Below are 24808 nucleotides of genomic sequence, written 5' to 3'. Positions count from 1 at the left end.
TACACTGTCTCCAGCTACTAGCACCCTGGCACAGCCCTATTCCATTTTGTGGCTAACTACTGACCGGGACGGATCCAAAAAACATTTGGGGAGTGTTCCAACTTTTGTGAGATTTTCAAAGGGCTTAAATTGCTGAGCACATCAATTTAGTGTAACTATCAGTTGACCACACAGTGAACCTTACCAGATTGCAAGAGCAACATTAAAATATTCATTTCAAACTTCTCTTACTATAGTCATCAATTACAGAATCCAGAGCGCTGAGGAACTGCAAGGCTTAATTAATTAAAGGTTAACTTAGTCAGTCGGCTCTGATGTTAATCCTTTAGTCAATATACGGCTCTTTGTCTGGTGTTAGGTTGTTTGTTGGTCACTGGCGCCAGCACTGAGATTAGATTAATGACAAAGTTCAATTTGCTCTTTGGCGGTTGGGGTGTCTGGTGCACCATGGGACAGCTCCTAGATCTGCCACTGACTGATCATGCATGCGTACACCTGTGCTGTATTACAGTTAGAATGTTGTTACGGAAGAAAGACGTCAATGCTTGGAAACATCAACTTTACAAAGATAAGTCTGCCTATAGTTAGGCCAACTAAAAAGCTGTATATCAAAGAGTGACGTGGTAAAAGTGAAGTCATTACTATACATGACATCATAACTTGATTAATGTTGCCATAACTCAATTATTGTTGCCAGTTGGGACAAAACTTGGGCAAGAACACCTTGGGCAAGCATGTATAATAGAAATCAAAATGCCACCAAAAGTATTCAAAATTCAGTACAACAAAAGAGTCAGTTCTAACTCTACCTATTACTCAGACATATTTGCAGCAAGCCTATTAGTGTGTGCAATAACAAACCTTGTAGTCTGACATTAGATTGCTTAATGGAGTGTTGGAAAGTTGGTGTCAAAAATTATTTCAAGATGCTTTGCACTATGACTTCCCTCTGCACTAAGCATTCAGTTTGCTGCATTATCTGCTAAACTGATGAGAAGCACCAGCACAGCAAGTTCCACTGCACACACATCTGTGCTCTCTCAAAGTATCCAAGATCTTAGCTAAAATATCTGGAGTACACACTTCTTGCCATTTGGTGCAAATCTACCAATTAACATCCCAGAAAACATACACACATACACGCACACCCTCCTCCTCCTTCTCCAAACGGACACGCTACTACCCCTTCACACACAAATGAACAAACAATAGACAAATTAATATGCCCTTCAGTACAATGCTCAAGATAGTACCCCAGTCTATTTCTAGGTGGGGTCTCTGGCAATACTGAGAGTTTTAGGCTGTGCTGACATAACCTAGGTGCTTGCCCAGAGCATCCAAGGGCGCTTTGGTGCAGCCTCGAGACTGTACCTCAAGTCCACACGTACCGTACACACACACACACACACACACACACACACACACACACACACACACACACACACACACACACACACACACACACACACACACACACACACACACACACACACACACACATGCACATGCGCGTGCGCGCGCACGCACACACACACACACACACACACACACACACACACAGACTACCATGACGTCTCACTTCATTGCAGCACATAGCATACTCCAAGGATTTTAGTATGAGTGATCATTGTACATTATATGCATACCTGCCAACCTTTGGACGTGAAACCTCCGGGACTTGGATGCCCAAATTCTCTAAATTTAGCATACATTCCTGGAACACCACGTACCAAATGCCATGCCCCACATGACGCACTCGCAGAAGGCACGACCTCATAGTTTTCATCAATATTTGCGCTTACTGTAACTGCATGTGCTGTAGAAAAACCGAAGCCACTAGGCCACAGGCCAGAGAATAACTTGAAAGATCATTAGAATCAGAACTGAACATGTGTATAACTTCAACTTCGCTATCAACTCTCTCGGTTGTATTCGTTGATCTGTTCAAGGAAATCCCGGGACATTTGGTGTCCCGATCGGGATGCCGGGACGGAGGGCCAAATACCTGGACAATCCAGGAAATCCGGGACGGTTGGCAGCTACATGTATGTGTATGTCAAACCTCATATAACAATCTATATCATATACAGTGATCATATCACTATTCTCAACTAATTGTTAATTAATATTGTCGTGATTTGTACGTATGTCAAATAATAGCAAATAATAATAGCAATAGAGTGTTTGCGGGCTCTGAAATTGATAGCATGGGCGTGGTCTAAAATGGGCGTGGTCTAAAAATGGGCGTGGCTTTGGCAAACCTGCTTATCCGGACAAAAAGAATTCTTTATATTCGGCTCTGCGATGTTGTGCAAATAGCCATTAGTGATGCGCCCGGTAACACCGTGTGCCAAAGTGGAATTCAGTTATTTTGGTACCTAAGATGGCGGCGCACAGATCACGTGGAAACGAGAGAGCACTTCCGGTAACACATCATGATGAAATGGGTATCTAGCGATGCCATGTAGGCCTAGTACCTAAAGACATCAATAGAAAGTAAAGAGGCTACTAATAATAAGCGACGAAAGCGCTGCCGAGGCCCGACTATCCCGTCCACTGACCGTAATTACGTAAACAGGATAGAAGACGACGCTACTGCCCCAACTCCTACAGCCATGGCCACTAGCCGCTTCCCCTTCATTGCACAACATAGAAGTTAGCACGTGAAACACCAGGTTGAGCAACAGTGGCATCGCGCTCTGCCTAGTTCCACGCAATAACATAGACAGGGAGTCTAACCAGGCTACCAGCACTAGTCTGGAATACCCTAAAACTATAACACACTCGCTCAACAGTAAAAAAAGTCTTTCCAAGACTTGGGCTTGGTTCAGACATCGTCCCACAGACGGCGACATGTTGTAATGAGAGTTCCAGGATTTCTTTAATCTATTCCACGTGCAGGTTTCTCTTTTGTGTTATTCCGCTGGGCTGGTCACATGTCTCGAATGCCTAATGATAGAATTCCCAAACAACTCCTTTTTGGTCAACTGGAACAGGGCCATAGTCATCAAGGTGGTCCTAAATTACGTTATAAAGATTCTATCAAGGCTAATATGAAATCTTGTGGGATTGACTTCCTGCATTTTGAGAAACTATCCAGTGATAGAACAAACTGAAGATCTCTCTGCCATTCATCACTCCAACAGTTTGAAGAAAATCGTATTAGACATCTTCAAGCTCAACGTCAGAAACGGAAAGAACAAATTGTTCCTACCAACAAGTCATTTGTTTGTCAATCTTGTGGAAAGGAATGCCGTTCAAAAGCAGGTGTTAAATCCCACCAGAGACACAGAGGACACTAAAGAGAGTCACCACTGTTATCAGTGGACATGCCATCATCATCATTCTCAACTAACAATTTCTGTAACCAAGCTAGACTCCCGAATGCCAACACAAAGCACACACAACTAGCTGGCCACAATACATAATTTTCGTCTACGTCATCATACGGGCAATTATACAGGCTCTCGTTCTCCTCAAACTCCCCACCCCACGTGCCGCACGTTCTGTCACTCACCAGCAACACATGCACAAACGCTTTTCCTCCAACGAGTGGCAGGAACGTGATGCTAAGCTGCTCGGCCAGCGCCCACAACACTTCGTCTTCATCATCCACGGTGTCTGTACACAAAAACAAACGTGATTAGTAGCCACACTCGACGATAGACGGTTCCCGTCAAATACGCCATGACGCTGGCTGACCAGTCAGAAATGGAATAAGCTCGCTACGAGTCCGTTCTTCGCCGAGAGCGAGAGCGATGGTTGACAACTTCTTGATCGAGTTGAGTCGTAACTGTCAGAGAAAACGATATTAGTATTATTCTGGGACGACGGAACAAGGCTGAAGGCTAGGAGAGATATCACTTTCGTGTGCTACCTGGAGATCGTCGTTTCTAAGCTCGTCGATCAACACAGCTATCGGATAGAGCGAATCGTCGCCGTCCTGCGTTGCCATCTTCGTTTTACGTTTGCATCTGTTTGCGCTTGCGCCAAGTAATACTCACGTGCATGCTACAAGATCATTTCATCTGGTGATTTGTGCACGCTTGTACCATACGTGCAGATACTAGAGCCTACGTACCGTTCAGCTTGATTCTAAACAACAGTAATATTAATATCACTGAATTTGAACGGTTGAGTCTGGCACTACCAGCCCTTCTAGCTAGTGTACGCTATTTAGAATCTGTGATCTAGGATAATGCCCATAAATTTTGAATAATCTCATTGCAATAGATGTGTTCCTCTAGAATAGTCTCGCGTAACCAGACCAGGCTTCCTGCTTGATTAGTCACGTGAGCAGACCAACTGAGCTTTATTTAGCTAAATAATTAGTGTCGGCAACGACTCTGTACTAAACAACTCCTCGGTTTATTATTACCGTATTTCTTCGATTAAACGCTGCCCTCGAATAAACGCCGCAGCTGAGAGTACAATTAAAATACGTCGCCCTGGAATAAACGCCTCATTTTATTGAAGAAAAATCGCAGGTCTTTTTCGGAGGCATTCGTGAGTCCGCCGACGTTTCTCTACTACACTACTCGGATTAGATATCACACGACGTCTCAAATTGTGCCACTCTAGACATGGTAAGCGTTTTCTCTCGAAAAGGTGTCAAATCTCTCTAGAGCGTCGCCGTGACACTTTCTAGAGCACGGATAGAAAACCTATAACAAATAAACGCCGCCCTCGAATAAACGCCGCAGTTGGAGCACTAGCTACAAATAAATGCCGCCGCGTTTGATTGAAGTATACGGTACCAACTGCACTATCGAATGTTGTCTTGTAATACAGTCCCTTTGTTAATTAATTTACCAACAAATGTCGAGGCTATGTGGGACATGAAAGTGGGCTTGTACGTGTACATGCTAGCTTGCAAAATTTGGCGACAAGCACAAGCAAATCATTGTAGTACAATTGGCCATTTAATAATTGAGGGTGTTCGTCTAGTCTACTCTCACAATTCCAGATTACGCGGTTGAAGTCATTCCAACCGATTCCCAGGTTCTGGGATCTGTTGCACACTAGGTGTGTGCTAACAGAAACAGGGAAGGCGCTTGTGTCCTCGCTTCGTCGACAGGACAGCACTGTTTAAATTACCGCTAAACCGGTCACCGATGTCTTGTTTGTGAGACAAACTATAAATTTCTCTTCAACTAGTAAATATCGACACTACAGCACAAGCACAATTTCCTGTTTGTCATACTGGTCTAGTAGACAACTCTAGACACCTGCGTGGATATGTCATTTCGTCACGGCATACTTGACACATCAAATGTAGTGGTATGTGCACGTGCTGTAATGCGATGCCACGTGATGTTTGTGGCGATAAACTCAGAGCAAAACCTAACTTACCTACGCGTGCGGTTAACGAAAATCATAGAAATAAACGGAGTGGCTTAGTATACGTCATGTTATGTATTTTCCATATTTTTGCCGTGCCGTAGCGATGCTACTACAGAGCTAATTAATTACAGCTACTAGCAACACCATTTTGAAAACTCAAAAAGTTTTTAAAAATATATTGAATTTGTCAGTGCAAACTTTTGCAATAGACAAATTTCTTCTTGCGTTGCTTTGTTCGGTCCAATAAGACGACGTTGTCAAGGTATCTTCACGCGACGCAGAAATGCATTCCAAAGAGAACGTGCCAGCATCGTCACAAATCGACTTGCAAGACAACGGAACAACAAACTCAAGGTAAATGTCTGCATATCCGTATACGGTCACTTGAATAAGCTAAGCGCTCTGGTAGAGTCGTTTGACTATGCGATTCTCTAGATTTCGTAGCTTGTGGTAAAAGTAGAAATGGCGGATTCTACAGAAGCTCGGGTTAAGACCTCGGACATGCACGAAGACATGCAAGATCTTGCTCTGAAGGCGGCCACGGTTGCGACTGTCAAGTTCACTGTCGAGAAAGACGTCGCCGCTCACATCAAAAAGACATTCGACAAAGCGTACGGGCCAGTGTGGCAATGCATTGCTGGTCGCAGTTTTGCTTCTTACGTGACGTACAAAGCCAAGCATTTCATTTACTTTTATCTCGGAGAATGGGCTGTGTTGCTGTACAAGACACCTCCGTAGCTATAGGATACAGATAAACATGGCGCCATCAAGAGCACGTGACTACACTACTAAATACAAGCTGAATAATTTGAATTGCGTGAGAAAAAATTGAAGCAAGCGATCGTGTACAAAATAAAATAATTCAATTTACAGCTAGTGCAAAAGTGTACAATTTAGACTAGACACGTTAGACGCAGTTTGTGTACTTAGCTAACAGATCTTGCAAAGACAATGTTTACAAAATTTACTTCTCCTTCTCTAGACGAATGTTGACTATTTCAGGCTATCTATTTCCCCTTGAGTGAAGGACGCAGTTTGTAACAGTGTAACAAGTGCAACAACGCCAATCTCTTACCATTACTGCATGGCATTCTACATGCTCTCCATCACTTCTGATATTACAGCTACAGCACGTAGGTAACGTGTCGTGCTGCCGCTACTCTTTACAAGCCAACTTTACATATACTCAGCCAACCACTAGACTTGCGAGTGCACTCACACAAAGTCGCGTTAGTACACCCAGCTCTATGCAAAGAGTGCAAACATTGTTTATTGTTCAACCCAAAGTCACATGTAAATCTAGCCAGTCACATTAATTGAACGCTTTCTCAAACGTCATAGTTACGCCCACGCTACCACGGCATGGTCAATTGTGTAAGATACTGTAATATTTCATTTTCAACTAACTATAAACATGCAGGAGTCAGATTTTACAAACATGGGCCAGCTCAACAGTCTGACAACGTACTATTTCCTGTATGAACGTGCTAGGAGTATTTGACAGTGAAGTCTTGGTGGAAATCTGCAATGTCCCTAGTTATTCCTTTGAGATCTTCGAACGTCGGTAGTATGGTCATTCTAAACAGAATAGATGCAAATCAAGCGATCAAGAAATTGATAAACTATAATTTATCATCTTACCGAAAGTGATATGTTTCTGGGAGTTGCTTGAAGCCACTTCCAGGTACAACACATATTCCCTTGCTGTTTAGAAGTTCAAGACAATAGAATACGTCTGGTTCTAAAGGTATGGCTCTTCTCTGCAAACAAATAGAATATGTTGGTCGATGTTTTAACTTGAGTTAGTTAGATAACAATGTATAGAAACTCCAAATTGTCCTAAGTTGCTTTGATTAAAGCTGTAGATGTGTCTAGTTACAAGTGTACACAGTACGTTTTGTCATAATCAATTATCTATTTGCTGTTCGGAAATGCCAGCTTAATAAATGAATGCAATCTTCCGACAGAAAAGTGAGAATCAAACAAATTTGCATTTAGTGATATTGGCAATTTCAAACAGCATGTGCATAACTTACCATTCCAGCTATTTTTGCTTTCTCTGGAATGGTAACTTTTGGAAATGCGTACATCGCCCCTTGAACAGGATTGCACTCAATGCCAGCAGTCTGTTTCAATTGTTCAGTCACCAGCTGAGCTTTTGCTCTCAAAGACTGTAAAATATCACTCCTTTCCTAAATATTGATAAATGAAGATCATATCATGCACAAAACTTTACAATTAACTAGATATTGGCATGGGAAACCTTCGCATACAGTTCATAAGATTCATCACTCTTGTTCGGTCCTTTAACAATTGCATCCATTACAATCTACATAATGGTACCACATCTGAGCAAAATCAGTCGTTTCATCGCTCTAATCTAGCAAACCTGGCCAGCTACTGCAGGGCACGATCTGATCGAAGCTATTTTTAGGAGCTGCTGCTTAAATCATTGCTAAATCCCAACATCTCCATAAAACCACCGCGTTGACCACACCTAAAAACGTGAGGCAACAGTCACGTACAACTACAATGTATAAAAACAACACATAACTGCAAACAACAAGCAACAAGCAACATCCTACATACAATAAAACAGTCACTAACGCAAAAACATTTCTTAATTAAGAAAATATAAAATTATTGTAAATTCATAGAAGTCTAAAGGTACGTTGATTTAATGTCATTGCGTATATACAATGTGCATCCTTCGTGTCGTTCTCCAGCTAAAAGCAGATTTGGTATTCGATAAAACATGTAGTTTGAGCAACTCTATTGTGTCTAAAGTTTGCGTTCTATCCCCAATTTTGTCAAATTGCTACAGCGATGACATTAATTTTGTCACATGCAGTAGCACTACTGCGATCAGTACTGTATATCGTAAATAGAACATGTATATCATTAGCATGTACGGTTCAAATTGATTGTTTAGGGCTGTGACTGTGGTACTTACTCTCCAGCAAATCCTTTGGATGCTGAATGAAAAGATACAAGCTGCAAGTCTTCATTTGTCAATCCCATGTTTCTTACTATCTTCTTGAAAGAATTAAACTTCAACTCAGATGAATACACATTATCTTGGTACACCTGTACAGTACAATTAGATGAGTAGAGCTAGAGCACGTGTCATTTGTTACCTAGTGCTTACAGTGCTTTACAGCCAACTGGCAAGCAACACCACCCACGCACGCACGCACGTACACACATTTAATCTATTTGCAACAAACTAATATATCATACCTCATCAGCCATTAATATTAGTTGCTCTTTAACACAAAACTTGACAATTTCAATCATGTTTGCCTCTGACAAGCATTGTCCTAACACAGCCAACGACAGACAAATTATCTATTTTTAAAACGACTTTACTATTCACAAGCTGTCACAATTTAATTCCAATTACAATTTCATTAAATTATAAATTTAAAACTGTAAATTTTAAAATTAAAAATTAATGAATTATTAAGTAATATATTTTTACTTTAAGAAAAACTATTAGTCAACTAACAGAAATTTAAATAGCACTTTACTTTTTCAAATGCTGAAATAAAGATGTTAATGACAAGACATTATTGAACATTGTAAGCTTATTGAATGACCCAATGAAAATACAATATATCAAGTCACCAACTATATGACAGACAATAATTTGTTACAGATGCAAAATTGAAGGGATGACTTGTAATCCACTTACAATCTACTTGTTAATTTAGCTACATCTAATGAAACATTTATACATTTTTTGTGTAAATAAATTAGCAGACTGTTAAGACTTTTATGTAACAATGATCCAGTTCATGTTTTAATTAATTAAAGTAACAAATGTTATTACAAATGCTAAAACTTTATTACTCATTTATTAAACTTGAATTATTAGTTACGTTAATTAACATACACGAATGGACTAGTTTAGGCTAACTGCAAACTAAGCAAAGTAACCGTAAAACTGCAAATAAATATTAATTTAACGTGAACGCTTGCGATTTAGTTTACACAATTGCTATGTTATTGAACGTTTTTAAAACACACAAGTGACTGTTAATTAAAGTTTATCACCAACAAAACTTGACTTGTTAACATTTAAACATTCTTTGAACTTAGAGGAAATGTTCAAAGACAAGTAATCTCATATTTATGTACGCCAGTATTTTCTAAAAAAATTATTAACTTTTTAAACTAATTACTGTCAAACTGAAAATCTCTTCTAAAACATAACTTTTTAATTGTTGGAAAATTCAAGAAGACAGATGGGCTGGTAGTAAATCTTCTGTGAATAATGTAGCAATGCATGGCTCCATTTTAACCTTTTACGGGAATAAACTAACTTTTGCGTAAATACCATTAAAAGTAATACTATACATACTGCACTGAGCAAACATATAGTTAAATTACTTAATACTACTATTCACAACAACCAAATGCCATGTTTGGCTAATTATTCAATAAATTCTAGAACAAACTCGTCAATATAAAATAAAAAGTGTTAAAAACTAGAACAAAATTTACCAGTTGTAGCATTAGATTAAAATGCATTTTTAGAATAAACAGCTGCAAGAAACAACAAAACAAAATTCTTGCTAACTGCAGCTGATGTTTCTTGCAAGTAAGCTTATATGTACGTAATCTTATTTTCACAATGTTCTAATTAAATAACTGCTTAATATATTGAAGAAAACACTTCTACAGATACAGAAACTTGGATTAATTGCTTTGTCATATAAACTTGCAAGCAAGACACAACACAACACACACACACACACACACACACACACACACACACACACACACACACACACACACACACACACACACACACACACACACACACACACGCACACGCACACACACACACACACGCGCACACGCACATACACACACACACCCACACACACACACACACACACACACACACACACCCACCCACCCACCCACACACACACACACACACACACACACACACACACACACACACACACACACACACACACACCTTTAGACTACCACGAGCCATTTTTGTAAGTACGTGCACTAACCTGTGGGATTTCCTGGATTAATAACAACTAATGCTTGAGGTTTGCATGATTTCTTGCCTTCTTCTATAGCAAACTGCAGCATGTCAATATTCAATTTTCAATAATCTGATTCATCCAAATAGTACGGAATCTAAACAAAGAGGAAAGACAACAATATAACAGTTGCACTTGAATTAGCGTTAACAAATCCTACTGCTGGCAAGTTGAACTCAGTAAGTGAAGCTGAGTAGAGCGGATATTGAGGAACAGGAATCATTACGCCACTTTTTTCTCTTTCCTCATCACAACTGATAAGTTTCAATATCATCTGACAGCAAACCAAACTCTTGCAATAGTCATTCAAACAAAATTCAATTTTTCAGCACGAGGTGGCAATTAATTATTTTACTAAAACCTCTTTCCAATAGAGCAGACACTCAAAAACTCATTAGGCAAATATAAATTCAGAACGCAGCTAATAAATTTACCAAATTTATGTTTACGTTTTTGACAGTTTTTTAATATCAAATTGATTGCCAAGCTTTGTTTGACGTTTTGGTCACTATAAGTTCTAACGTTATATTTTGATTTATCAGTCGTACCATAGTATTATATACACTGATATTACGACCTATTTACCCTACATATCATCTATGCAAAACACTGCAAAATATGCATTAATTAATTAAGCAATAATCTCACTAAGAGTCAAATCAGTAAGGCATCGTGGAACAAAACATTACAGAATTTGTTCTCATGTTTCTTCAGTCTTATTATCCCACGCATTCAAGTCTGTTTCAAACATACAGAAGAAAATCATATACAATGTTATGTAAACTCATTGCTACATAATCATTTTAATGTGATACTTATGGTAAAATAACCAGATTCTATCTAATACTTTTAAATTAGTTGAACATCTTTCCTTGCCTAGACATAGTAGACAATAATTTTTTGCAAAATTCTTTTTTAAAACCACATCTTTTTAAACTTCCTGCTGTATGTAACAGATATAAACAAGTGAGGTCCATACTAAAACCTTGCTAGAAACTTGAACCTTTGCATCAATTAACATTTGCGGTAGAGTTAGGAAACAGTATTTATAATTTTACAAAACCGCAAGCTCACAACAGCAAACAACATAGACTCGAGTAAGAAACTCCCATTTCTAACGTTAAAATGGCCAATGGATATAGACCTGCCATTAGACGGTCACGCCCCCAGTCAGATGGCTGGGTTCTTGTGCACTACGCAGGAGCTATGGGCCATGCTAAGGAATCTCCTGGAGCTTGGCCGGGCACTCGCAGGAGCCCCCGACTACAACGTCAACTATGGTCTGCATGGCACCCGATGTTCCACCGGGCCCCCATGCAGTGGTTTGATGGACGTTTTCGCGGACGGAGGCCTTTGCCACCCCAGTCAAATACCAGGTACTTATTATATTAGAGAGAGTCCAAAGAAATTATGACATAGCTCGCCATCACTGTGATTTGAACTTGCAACCCTGCATGTGGGGTCCCCGCGATAAAACTCATACACTCTTTAGCTAAAATGACTCTCTAGCCAACTGAGCTATATACGTAAACTACTCACCCTCACTCCTTTAGCTGCTCCATTAAGCATAAATATGTCACTTATATTAGTATAATGATCATCTCTTGTCTCCAAATACTCGGTAATGTGTTCTCTTATAAGTCTCACTCCCATTGAATCACTATACGATCCTAAACGTATACGATCACCAATTAATATTAGGGAAAAACATAACAATGCACATACCCATACTCTGTCCATCACACGAGCTTAAGATCTCTTTTGCTCTTGCAACAACATCATCTGGTATGATACCTTTGCTCCAAAGAGCAGGATAAGCACAGGCAGCTAAAAGCTACAACGATATGCACATTTAGAAGTATACACCCATATCTCGCGCATCGAACAATTGAACAATCAGTGGCATCTTTAGTAAAAACAATTGTACGGTCTAAGAGAAGGTCTACAGCTGACGTCTCCGGAGATGACGGAAGTTGCTTGCACAACAGCTGACGCTTCATTATCAAAGCAACGGAAGTTTCGAGTCACTACATGTCACTACGTATACGTAGAGTAAACATTTACTCCGCTAAATATTATGGAAGTTGCACTATACAGCTGACGCCTAGAGAGCTTGCTAACGGAAGTTGCGCTACCAAAGTCATACAAGCATACGAAATCGAGAAGTCTAGAGCCGTCGATACACATTACTATATATCCTATACTATAATACGCCAACTCACGCCTCCGTCTGTCTAAATGTATGGATAGAGTCAGTTGACGCCGTCGCGGAAGTTGTGTCATTGATTCTTTTCCTAGTCAACATGCTAGAAACGCTATTTGCCTGATATATAGGCGGCAACCGTGTAATTTTCCATGCAGGCGCTGTTCAAGATTACTGTATAGTCTATACAATTTGATAAAAGCCCAGAGTCAGTCATGCAGTACTAGAGTGCGTGGTATACGATTCTTCACCTAGAACTGCCCAACTAAAATTTTAGACGAGCTATCGACCCTCACACATTACCCACGAACATCTCACTTGTCTGTTGAATGTTATTGGTCTTTGTTCCAGAGCTTGTGGATTACCAATATTCAATTTTATCACCTTTTCAAATGGGTAGTCATGAGCAGTCATCTGTAAATGCAACACGTATAGGCCTGATTACCAAACAAAGCAAATGACATGCAGTTGCGTGTCTAGGCACAGATGTAAGATTTGAAAAGTAGAGTTTCGCCAAGCATCACACAGGTTTACTATTAGATGTATTGTAAAAGCAAATTACACTGTATAAGCTGGTTGACTTTGACAGTCACTACCGCTGAAGGCAATCGCAATCTGTTCTAAAATTACTAGATCGAATACACCGGTGATCCGTTATACTGCCGAAAAGTGTACTAGAGTCGTTGTCTAGCTGTCGTCAACTTAATAACATGCATGCAATTGATTATAGCTATAGCTAGGATGATAACCTGGCTCGGCACCTAAACCTTAAGAACTCGACTTTGATCTAATCTCAAACTAGGAGAAGAAATCATGCTGCAAATTAACGTTTGTTCTCTTCTAGATAAAAATATATCCCGCTTTTGTTTCTCTTCCAGAAGGTTTGTTTGCTTTCCTGTCCGATTGAACAGACTGCATGGCTTTCCTTCCGGAAACCTCACGGAAGCAACCGTCAATAACATGTAAGATACAGTATACCTTGCAGCATGTCTCCACTGTACCTTGGAAACTCAATAGCAATGGTCTTATTTGCTCTCATGTGCCCTATAGTATACATGAAGTGAGACTGTGATTTCATTCTAACTAGAGTTTGAATCTGCACCTGGCATTGACTACGAATATTCAGATAATGTACATATAGTAACCTCGTTTAGTTTTTGTTCCACAAGGTAGGCAGCGTCTACGACGGCACCTCGAACAGCATACTCTGTTTGTCTGATGAAAGGGTTGATTCCATACGACTTCAAGTACCTCCGACTACATCTCGTGCGAGCGTCGCTAGCGTTGATGTTGCAGACGCGTCTGTTCTCGACAGAACGGTAGCAAGATCGCATCCACCTTCTCATCGCCCGAAGAGTAAGAACATCAGACATCATAAATCTAGACTGGTTGCTTGCTTTATACAAACACGGATAACGAGCGTGCATGCGCAATAAAATAGCTTAATTAATTAAGTAAAGAAGCCTCCTACTATTTTGCATATAGTCATCTTTTCGAAATTTTTAGCTGTAAAAGGTAACATCTCGTTTTACCGTACTATATATAGTTTCCCAAACAGCGATAATGTAAATTGCTCGAGCGTTTGTCTGTCTGTCCGCCGGTCTGCCTGTCTGTCTGTCTGTCTGTCAAAGAAGAGGTGCAGGAGCACTGGTAGAATCAGTTCACACTTTAGAAAAGTACGCATTCATGATCAGAATGAACTTCTCTTGGCGTCTTTTCTGAGACTGCATTGGATAGCTCGTGCCCTTTAATTAATTAATGCATCAAGACGTTCGGTTGCGGCTATCTCCTGTAGCTTTGGCAAAAGGCCAAACACCTGGAGCGACTGCTTACGTAGATTTAGCAAAAATAATACGTAGAAGAAACTGCAAGCGCATGGGCCATCACAATAAAAACAAAAATAAGTTGGTGCTGATGAGAATTGCCGCGCGCTCTCCTGTCAACAACTATTTCTTCTTGTAGCCTAGGTGGATCAACAGGCGCGGATTCAGGTTGGTGCACGTGCAACTCTCAACACAGCGTGTGGCGCGATAGCTTAGTCGGTTAGAGAGTCATCTTATGGAGTGATCACATTCGGGACCTTGCAGGGTTGCAGGTGCAAGTCACAGTGATGGCGAGCTATGGCATAATTTCCTTGGGCGAGAAACTTAAACGCAATTGCCTCTCTCGAATCAGGAGTATAAATGAGCACCCGGTCTTTGACTGGGGTGGCAAAGGCCTCCGACTGCGACAAAGTCCATCAGCCACTGGGGTCTGGGTGGGACTTCGGGTGCCCACACTACATTTGGCGTCGCAGTCGGTCGAGCACCCGGCCAGGCTCTAGGAAATTGCTTAGCACGGCTCATAGCTTCTGCTTAGTGCATATGAACCCAGCCATCTGGCTGGGGGCATTACCGTTTAACGGCAGCTCCTTAGCCATTTGCCCTTTTGCCTCAACCCTGTGAGCGTGTCTTGAGGAATTTTCACAAATGCTCTCACTACTCTGTTTAAAATAATGCCTATTGTAAAGGGTCTTACTTTCAAGCTACAGTCGTTCTCTATAGACGTAATTAAAGTAGATAGCACTTGCCAAGGGCTGCACTATTTCAGAGACACTGTCACAAGATGTCGCAACCGATTGACTGATAGTTTATGCACCTGAAATGGTTCATAAAACTGTAGGTGACTGTGTGCCGTTCTTACACCTGTCGTTGTTGTAGACAAAGAAACCGCGTAAACGTTTCACTAGAGACAGGTTATATAGATGAACAATATTGTCATTCCGTTCCTGGTACTGGATCACTTCCTTGGTCATATAGTATAAGTTTTGACTCGATGTTGTTGGGACCGCAAAGATTCGTTGTTTGCGCAATTGCGTAGGGCACACGTTTCTGAAACGCACAAGAAGTCAGTACTTGGACTAAGCCTTGTCCCTCTAGCTATGAGTATAAACAGACCCATTCTGGAAAGACACGCGGAAGAGATTAGAGCGTTTAACCAGACGGATCCGCTACTCCAACGACTATTGAATAGGAGCTGGTATCGGCCAGTGGCAGACTTTTGAAATTGAAGACTTGCCTTCAACTCTGTAGCAGACTCTAGCAGCCGGCACAAATAAACAGTATTTTCTAATGGCAAATACACTTTTGAGAATTATATTTGCACACGACTAACCATTTGTAGTTGTGAGCGGGGCATCAGTAAACTACTGTGACTTTAAATCTTACCTGCTTTCTACAATGGGACAGACAACTAGCGGTCTCGTCTTGCCACACTTTCACTACGACATGGAAAGAGAATAGGAGGAAGTCATCGATAATAAAAATGATTTGCTAGAAAACACCCCCGAATGATGGAATTATTTAATTAATTCATATTCTAGACTCATGGGTAATTGGCAGCTTACTGCATGTCTATAAAGGTCGCAACAGTAAAGCTGATTATAGAAAAAGATAGCGCAAACAATTTTCTATTGTATTATCTACAGAAATGTAATGCTAAAGTAATCGTTTATAAGATTAATGAAGAGACATCTTTTAGCAAAGTTAAGGACAACAGTTTGATATGGACATTTAGCGATATCTGCTCTACCGAAGTTCAATGGCAGCTGGTACGGATTTCCAATTTGTCTTACTATGTCTACCGTGTCATATTAAGCATTAGTCGTGTATATATCCGCTAGCTCGTCTTGTATGTTTTACTGCACCTCAGCCTAGTAGCCATGCACCTCGGACTGCATGGGGGTTGCCAACTTTCTAGACTCTGACATGCAGTTTGACTAAATTTCTATGATAAAATGTTATGTCAAAAAGAGCAGATGTACAGATACAGCAATTTGCAAAGATCAAGTCGTATATGGTCGAGTTTTTATCTTGATGGTCAACGCCCATCTATGACTCTAGATAATCGTCCAGAATTTGCGCTGCACTTGGCTTAGGTTTGATTGTACACAAGCTTGAGTATCCTATATGCTATAAGGCTATATCCTTAATCAGAGGAGTTTGTGCGCATGCAACCTGCGAACTTCTTCGGCTACGCTCAGCCTCTCGATCTTGATATGCAAGGGTACATACTGAGAAAGAAAGGCATTTTACTCAATTTATAAGTAACACAACTACTTTTACAACAGCAAAGCTATCTCTAGCAAACACTGACCAAATTTTGGAAGTCAAAGAGCCCAAAAAGTTTTATAGTTTCTGTTATTACTTATGTGATTGATGAGCTACAGGTGAATGGTAAACGTAATTATATTGAGCTCCGACAAAGCTAGAAACACCGTAAAAGCAGCTGCCACTACGCCACAAAGATGGCCGATATATATCGGCAAATAGAACAATTTTGCCTACACATACATGCGTACACGAGTCATCAGATATTATTGCTGAAATCAAATGACATATTTATACAGCGCACCGCTCTCTGTTGGCTCTGCGACGTCATAAATACAACGAACAAGTTGATTTCTATTTGCGATGCATTTTGGTAGCCAAAGAGACAGACATCCAATGACTCCAGAACTGTAGCACTGCAAGCACTGTTCAGCTTGGCTGCCTAAAAAATATACACGAAAGATGCAGTAAACCGTAACTGATATTGCATGCTGATAAAACGACCTGAAATAGTACAAACATTGCGAATGAAGTCCAAATAAGAACATACACTACTCCCACAATAAGAAACTGGACTTCAATTGCACGACCTTCGGTGATCTCCTTTACATCATATAAAGAAATGAAAGCTAAGCGACAACCACTGAACATCAGGCAACACTTCCAGACACTGCCTATTTGTACTTACACACTAATGCTTGAACAACAACGATCACTTCAATCAGAGACATTGCAATTGCCATCTGCCTACCTAGAGAGTCTATATAGTTGCCAGCAGTTTTATATTCCTATTAAATACCAAATAATAGTGACGTCAAAAACATGGATTATACCACGCGTTTAAAACCCTCATGGCCTCCTGGAGAGTAATGCTTTTCTCATTGATTTGTTGATTCAAACCTCGAATGTAGAAGATAAGAAGTTCACATTGTGCCCCATAGTTGACAGCCACGGCCACATAAACCATGTCCATGCTAAAAACTCCAATCAGCATCAGCACAATCAAAGCGTACATCTGAAGAAGCCTATATAGCACAAATAGCAAACAGAAATGGATTACTCAAAGTTCATTTCATAATACTGCTTACGACAATTCAGCTCCCTCAGCAATCCACGAACTAAAGCCAATTCTTCCTTTCGGTGTTACTTGGCAATCCAGAATCCGAACAACAACGACAGAAATATTGGTAACTAACTGAATTAATGCCCACGCAATTCCTAGGTACAAAATAATCCTATAAAAATAGGAAACGAGTATTGAGTTCGTCACTAATATTCAGAGAGACATATTGTTGACCTCAGTTTTCTTGTGAGCTTTCCTTGCGAAAAATCGCCACTGATTGGAGTCTTAATAAATGTCTACAGCAAGAAGAGCATATACGATGATACAACGACATGTACACACGTACATGCACCAACTATATTTATTTATCTAACAGTGTAGAAGTCCAGCTGCTTATTATTCGACATACAATATTTGGTTACTATACCTTTTCCTACAGAAGCGTATGTGCAAAAGGCCTGCATCGTTTCTCAACGATTGCAGTCTTGAGAGGTCTAGACGGCTTCGAAGTTTGATAACCCATCTTGCCGCGCATGCAATTACGTATATGCGCAGCAGAAATATACGCAGGTTTAAAAATATTGCAGTTCAGATCACTGTACAAAGATTACCAAATCGCAGCTTTACTTGCCCAACAAGAAACTTATTCAGATTAGAGAAGAATTTTTAAAGCGGTAAATGGTACGGCAACGCCAACTATTCATATTGTTACTTATTGGTTTTTTAAAAAGCTCTTTCAAAATTGTGGCTACCTCATCCGTGTCCAACTTGGAAAAGCTGCCAGATACAGATCCTGCATGAACTAGTGATAACATATGGCGAAACTAATACACAATTGTTTTTAGATTTTTGTTATCAACCATGCAGGATTCGATTTGATGGAACACCTCTTCTTCACTAGTTGATGCTGATAACGTTCTTGCTAAATGGAAATCATTCAAAATAATTTTAGAGCAGAAACGTGAAACGTAGATAAATTGAAGTATCAAGTCAGACAAAAAGGACACGCGCCGTTGACATATAACAAAAAATCAATAACCATGCAATGCGTGTCAGAGAGGTTTAACCTGCAGAAAATTTGACAGATTTTGAATTTGTAGAAACAAAAGCTGAAGAAGTGGCAGTACAGTTAAACGTCTCTCACCTAATCAAATTATTACAAACAATTTTCTTTGTTTAAAGAAGTTCTTCCTTCCGTTCTTAGCTATAGTCTTATTAACATTGTACAAGTCTAAACAGTAAATAAACTACACGTGCACTGCGAAGACAGAGAAATTGCACTTTCCGCGTGCGTTAGCTGCACGTGTCTAGAGGGTATACAGTCGATTACAAACGCACATAGTTGCCTAATTGTTGCCTGTTGTGCTATTGCTATTGAAGTCCTATACTTAAACTTCTGTAAACCCTGTAACCCTTACCCTAGTTCCAAATGATGGTTTGTTGTGACCAGCTAACACTACAATTTACTGCAAGTCTGATTGACCTTGCGTATAGTTGTTCATCTAATTAATGTAACACTTGTGCAGTCTCTTACAAACTACTTAAGGTTTGTGCAAGAGAACCAGTAATATATATATATATATATATATATATATAACCATATATTTGTATATAATACAGATAACACAGATAACACATATCCGCCCTAAGGACGGAAGCAGATATATATATACGTGTGTGTGTGTGTGTGTGTGTGTGTGTGTGTGTGTGTGTGTGTGTGTGTGTGTGTGTGTGTGTGTGTGTGTGTGTGTGTGTGTGTGTGTGTGTGTGTGTGTGTGTAATGTAGACACAATGTATTGGCAGAAGTTATTTCCAGGCCTTATTGGTTGAGAACAGAGATGTTATGAGGGAGATGAGGTGAATTGGTTCTACTGAAAGCCGTCCTGGTGATGTTTTTCACCCTGATTTCTTGAAGGATCGACCTGCCTATTTTGACGTAACAGCTAGAAACTCTTTGCAGTCGTTAGATGTGAAAAAAATTAGCTGTAAGGGCTGGAGCCGCAGCAGAGGCAGGTGAAGAACAAACGGATATTCGCCATGAAGACAGAGTTCGTACAGCTGGTGGTCTCTTTTACCTCTTAGTGGTTGAGACCTTGGGATTCTGGTCATTATTCCGCATCAAAACTCTGAAAGCTATTGATTGCAAAACCTCAGCAGTCAGTGGCCTTAAATTCTACCAGGCTTTCCAAAATATGTGCAGCAACTTTCTATTCAATTATGGAAACATAACTCGAGAATTATTCATAAAAGAATTTAGCTGAAGTACAGAACGTTGATAGTTGGGATATACATATATTATCCAAACTCAAGCAATCGCCCCAAACATCCCCAAACCAACAAGTCTTACATTGCACTATATATATATATATATATATATATATATATATATATATAATATAGATCTGGGCAAAATTAAAGACTGCTTGTATTATGGTGATTCATAACAGACACTGTACCGATACCGTACACATAGCGTACAGATACAAATACTGTACAGATGCCGCACAGATACCGTACAGATACCGTACTCATACCGTACACATACCGTACACATACGGTACACATACCGTAGAGATACCGCACAGATACCGTAAAGGTACCGTACGGATACCGTACAGATTCCGTAAGATATCGTTCAGATACCGTAAGATACCGTACACATACCGCACAGATACTGTACAGATACCGTACAAAGACCGTACAGATACCGTAAGATATCATACAGATACCGTAAGATATCATACAGACACCGTAAAGATACCGTACAGATATTGTGAGATACCGCCAAAGCTCACCCTAGTGAATAAGGTGAATAAATGATATTTCGTAGCATTTAAACCTTGAAAGCACCCATGCTTGCAGTAAACGCGTAAGGTGTGACTTTTACTGCAATGGTTGACTACAGTCCGCGTCAAAACTATTGACACATTTACGCTTGGAGGCGTGGCCACGGGTAGCGTGAGCAGAAACGCATCCGTTTTCAGGTCACTAACGTTTTTTAGATAAAAGAGAACTATTGTGTATGCTTGTAGGTTTGCTAGACTTTGGAAACTCACAAGTGCGCATCAGTAGCTTATGTCCTTCTTTCATTATTTGATAGCATTTTCCTCGCTAGCGTAGCTCTAGACGAAGGCGAATTCGGCTAGACGTGCGTTCAATGTACGGTAAAACAGATCACAAGGCGTGCGCAAGAGCCACTCCGCCTGGATTGCGTCCTCCAGTTTATGAACGTTTTGAGGCCTATGAAGCTCAACACGCCGCTTGATGACCGCCCAGAAGTTTTCGTGCAAGATATCTGGCGGGTCAATCGAGAAACCGTGACGCCCAGAGTCTCGTTTTTCTAGCTTCACTAGCACCGGAACTTTAATTCTTAGGCATCGTGTAGCGACACTTGAGTCATGAAGTTCTCTTCGGAAGAACTGCATGACGACAACTTTCTGCGATTCAAGCTGACGTGCAAGTTTGTTTGCTGATTTGTTGTTTCTTGTTGCATCATGTTCACACTTAATTGAAGCTGTTCGATGGTTTTCAGCTTGTTTTTTGGTCTTTCACGAGAAGCTCTGCGTTGAATTCCTTCTTCAGTGTCCAGTCTTTGGAAAATTCAGTAAACAGTAGAGCGAGACACACGTAAAAAGTTGGCAAATCTTAGATGGCTTCCTAGTACTGGAGCGGTAGTAACAGAATATCGCGGCGGCGTCTTTCACAACTCGTTTCACGTTGGAAAAGTCCTCTACGCGGATGCGCATACTATGGAAAGCTTTTGTGACTGCTCTTCAGCTGTTTTTGATTTAAAAAAATGGCGCGGTTTCTTAATAAATAGCAAAACTAAAAAACTTTCCAAAAATAGTACAAGTAAACAGGAAATGTGTCAATAGTTTTGACGCGGGGATGTAGATTGGAAAACGAGGTAAAGTTTCCACGTGCTCAAAGAAAACCGCAAATTTTAGCTATATTATACTCGGCTTGTAATCGTTTCCTAATGTTAGGCGTCTACATGCAGCTGCAAAAAGAACAGCAAACATGACGATCGCGCTAATTGTGTGAAGAAGCGAAGTGGCGGTCGGTGACTCACGTAATTGGAAATGTATGTGATACGCAATGCATCGGTGGCATTTTCACTGCAACAGTACACAGTACGGTACAGAATTTGCAAACAGAAACATAAAGAGACGCCATAGGCACGTTCACAGGTTTACGGGCACTTTAGCGGTACTGTACCGTATCTCAGCCTTCTGTTCTAGTTTCATTAATAATTATCATTTATATTCAAAAATGTAAACTGCATGTTTGCATGCATTTATTCGTTTGGTAAAATACTGAGACATCACATCAGCAGTCGCTGTCAACAGAGATAAAAGCGATGCATGGCGCTGCAAAATCTCCATCTAGTCAAAACTGTTTGCGCAGCTCATAGCAACAAAACCATCAAACAAAATTATTAGACACGGCCACTAATGTATGAGAGGATTTTCGAACGACTCAGAAATACGACCATCCACTCCCCAAATAAATTCTAACCACTGAATTATAATCATGCTAAACATAAAGCAAGTGAAACTCTTACTTTTTCCATCACTGTTTCCAAGTCTCCATTCTTGCGACGACGAAAGATATCGATAGCGTAAATGTAGCTGACCAACTGCAGTATGTCTAGCCAAACATAAGTTGTCCAAAGATTGGAACACGGTTTGAGCGGATTGTATTGACTGCTGCAGTTCATCCCTGTTCGATTTTGTTCAACATCAAACAGCTAGAAACAAGAACAGATTTGAGCTATATAAACATGTATAATGAGACTAAGAAAAATACGCGAGATCGACTCCAACAAGATGCGATTCCTAGTATATATCCCAACACTAACATTCCAACCAGCAGTACAGGATACACCAAGTTCCAAAGTCTAATCGGTTTGTATTGTTCAGCTTTGTCAGACATCCAGGGCAGCCAACCAAGCTGCAAAAATTAACAAAACCAAGAGTAAGTTAATTAGAACTACATTTAACGCAAAAGCAACGCTAGACGTCCAAAATTAGATGTCACCTGCATGCTGGGGTTTTAACTCATACGAGACCTTGTTTAATGTCTAAAAAGCCACATCTACTATATATAGTATTGGGGGCATCATGGACTTTCCAGGCCAATGAATGTGCCCAGCGATGCCACTCTTGTACGTTTAGACATACATGTATATCATATCACATGACTCACGGTCATGCACAACACAAACAAGCAGACAGTTCACAGACGATAAACAAATAAATACCATACCTACAAAAGGTAAACTAACCAGTTTTAAAAGGAAACGATAACGTTCAAGAACGTATTTCTTGCACTTGTCCAGAGCAGTACCAACATTGTCTGCCAAAGTTTCGCTTTCGTTCAGCGGCGGCAATTCAATGGAGACATAGTCTTTCTCAAAACTGCTTTCACTTTCATGTCGTTTCCTGACGAATCTGGCAGCTGCCGTGACAACATTCGATGCGGATGCTTCGTTCGTCGACCTGTAGGTCGTAGCGTTAGCTGCCCTTGCTTGTAGAAGCGGCTGCACACGTGCATAAACATATTGACAAACAGTGAACACTGAGCCTCTTCTAGAGTCTGTGAACTGCAGTCTAGCTGTTCTTACCTTCTCAAGACGGTCTTCATCATTCATCAGTCTGGAAAACTTTAGAATGAATCTCAATCGAATTTACCTCTCCAAAAATATCACTCCAGCTCGTCTAGGTATGCAAAAATCATGTGAGTATACGAAGTCCCGAATCAATCGTAACTAGGGGGAGGGTACCCCAGACTCACGTGAACCTGGCAGTGTCCGGTTCCCGTATAACACTTTCAGCCTCCCGTGAGTCTGAACTCGCCGCGCCTACTTTCACACACTTACTTCACTAAGTGTCACCACGTCATAGCCTTGGCATCCCACGTGACTAAATACTACCTACGTCACAAACTCAATTAGCTTCTATTTATTTCATGTGTGACCCAGCAGATTGTGTATCACTCCCAAGCCTCCAAAGAGCGCATGGTGACTCTCCACGGTGAATGATTCACTAAGTTCACGCCTTCTAAATCCTAGGACGACTTCAGCATGTGGAAAGGTGAGTGTATTCCTACGTTATTGTCCTACTCGTATAGACTGGCGAGCGTGCCAAGTCTAGTTACAGCGATCCGGACTTCGCGTGTAGTTCACTCGTTGTTTGTGCGGACAAAGATGTCTTTTCCCCCTAGGAATTGGCCCTGGAGACTTCAAGTTTACCCTCCCGAAAGTCATCATAATTGAAACACGAAGAGCGGACTGCAATTCCACGTCAATGTGCCTCTCGTTGCCATTGCGCGCTCTAATGGCCTTTACAATAGAGTCCAGAGCCGGATCCAGAGGGGTTTAGGGGGTTGAAACCCCCTCTTTTCCAATGAGCATGGTTCAATGATTTCATATAATTTCATTAGAAAAGAGAAAATTAGTAATGCTATAAACAACTGCTAACGGTGAACTCTCTCTTTCAAAAATTCCTGGATCCGCCGCTGGAGTCTGCGCACTAGCAATAGCCGTGCAGATAGCGCAGGTGCGACGAACAACGAGTGAACTACACGGGAAGTCCGGATCGCTGTAACTAGATTTGGCAGGCTCGCCAGTCTACACGAGTTACAATAACGTAGTAATACACTCACCTTTCCACATGCTGAAGTCGTGTTGAGATTTGGAGAGCGTGAACTTAATGAATCACTCACCGTGGAGAGTCACCATGCGCTGTTTCGAGGCTTGGGCACGATACACAATCTGCTGGGTCACACATTAGATAGATATAAGCTATTTGAGTTTGTGACGTAAGTAGTATTTAGTCACGTGGGGTGCCAAGGCTATGACGTGGGTGACACTTAGTGATGTAAGTGTGTGAAAGTAGGCGCGGTGAGTCCAAAGGCTGAAAGTGTCATACGGGAACTGGACACTGTCAGGCTTAGGTGAGTCTGGGGACGAGGCTAAGGGAGGGTGCCATGGTCGCAGACAGCTCTGAGTTTTCTTTTCAGATGTGTTCTTTCTAATGTGCCT

The 24808-nt window shown here is 40.7% G+C and overlaps 3 protein-coding genes across 3 annotated transcripts in view; all 3 read right to left on the bottom strand.

Moving 5' to 3' along the window:
- The window catches only part of LOC134176723 (serine/threonine-protein phosphatase 2A 65 kDa regulatory subunit A alpha isoform-like), a 30681-nt gene extending 26704 nt beyond the window's left edge, over nucleotides 1–3977 (bottom strand). Inside the window, exons 1-3 of the mRNA XM_062643380.1 lie at nucleotides 3878–3977; nucleotides 3703–3793; nucleotides 3518–3621 (exon numbers count right to left, since the gene is read on the bottom strand). Coding sequence (XP_062499364.1) covers nucleotides 3518–3621; nucleotides 3703–3793; nucleotides 3878–3955 — 273 coding nt within the window. The 5' untranslated portion in view covers nucleotides 3956–3977. The remainder of the gene's footprint in view (nucleotides 1–3517; nucleotides 3622–3702; nucleotides 3794–3877) is intronic.
- Nucleotides 3978–6605: 2628 nt separating this feature from the next.
- Nucleotides 6606–13985, bottom strand: LOC134177069 (probable alanine aminotransferase, mitochondrial). Its single transcript, XM_062643772.1, is given in 14 exon segments — nucleotides 6606–6921; nucleotides 6985–7096; nucleotides 7376–7535; nucleotides 7607–7672; nucleotides 7733–7791; nucleotides 7794–7840; nucleotides 8297–8430; nucleotides 8584–8663; nucleotides 10377–10449; nucleotides 10570–10683; nucleotides 11949–12079; nucleotides 12135–12243; nucleotides 12931–13026; nucleotides 13758–13985. Coding segments are annotated over 14 exon segments (1500 nt in total). The 3' UTR covers nucleotides 6606–6830.
- Nucleotides 13986–16681: 2696 nt separating this feature from the next.
- On the bottom strand, nucleotides 16682–23416 carry LOC134177068 (uncharacterized). The gene is made up of 11 exons (XM_062643771.1): nucleotides 23390–23416; nucleotides 23051–23305; nucleotides 22573–22716; nucleotides 22328–22513; nucleotides 17998–18059; nucleotides 17789–17935; nucleotides 17548–17725; nucleotides 17389–17488; nucleotides 17205–17329; nucleotides 17005–17142; nucleotides 16682–16933 (listed from the first exon to the last, which is right to left on the bottom strand). The coding sequence occupies exons 1-11, from the start codon at nucleotides 23414–23416 to the stop codon at nucleotides 16814–16816; spliced, it is 1482 nt and encodes a 493-aa protein (XP_062499755.1). The 3' UTR covers nucleotides 16682–16813.
- Nucleotides 23417–24808: the final 1392 nt, after the last annotated feature.

This window comes from Corticium candelabrum, chromosome 3, assembly GCF_963422355.1.
Source record: "Corticium candelabrum chromosome 3, ooCorCand1.1, whole genome shotgun sequence".
Classification (NCBI taxonomy): domain Eukaryota; kingdom Metazoa; phylum Porifera; class Homoscleromorpha; order Homosclerophorida; family Plakinidae; genus Corticium; species Corticium candelabrum.
This window is presented reverse-complemented; position numbering and strand designations above follow the sequence as displayed.

Coding starts and splice junctions, on each gene's coding strand:
- LOC134177068 (XM_062643771.1), bottom strand. CDS start 23,416: ATGAATGATGAAGACCGTCTTGAGAAG. Junction 22,717..23,050: donor ATCGTTTCCTTTTAAAACTG/GTTAGTTTACCT, acceptor TAATTTTTGCAG/CTTGGTTGGCTGCCCTGGAT. Junction 17,143..17,204: donor CAATGTTTGTACTATTTCAG/GTCGTTTTATCA, acceptor TATATTTTTTAG/GCAGCCAAGCTGAACAGTGC.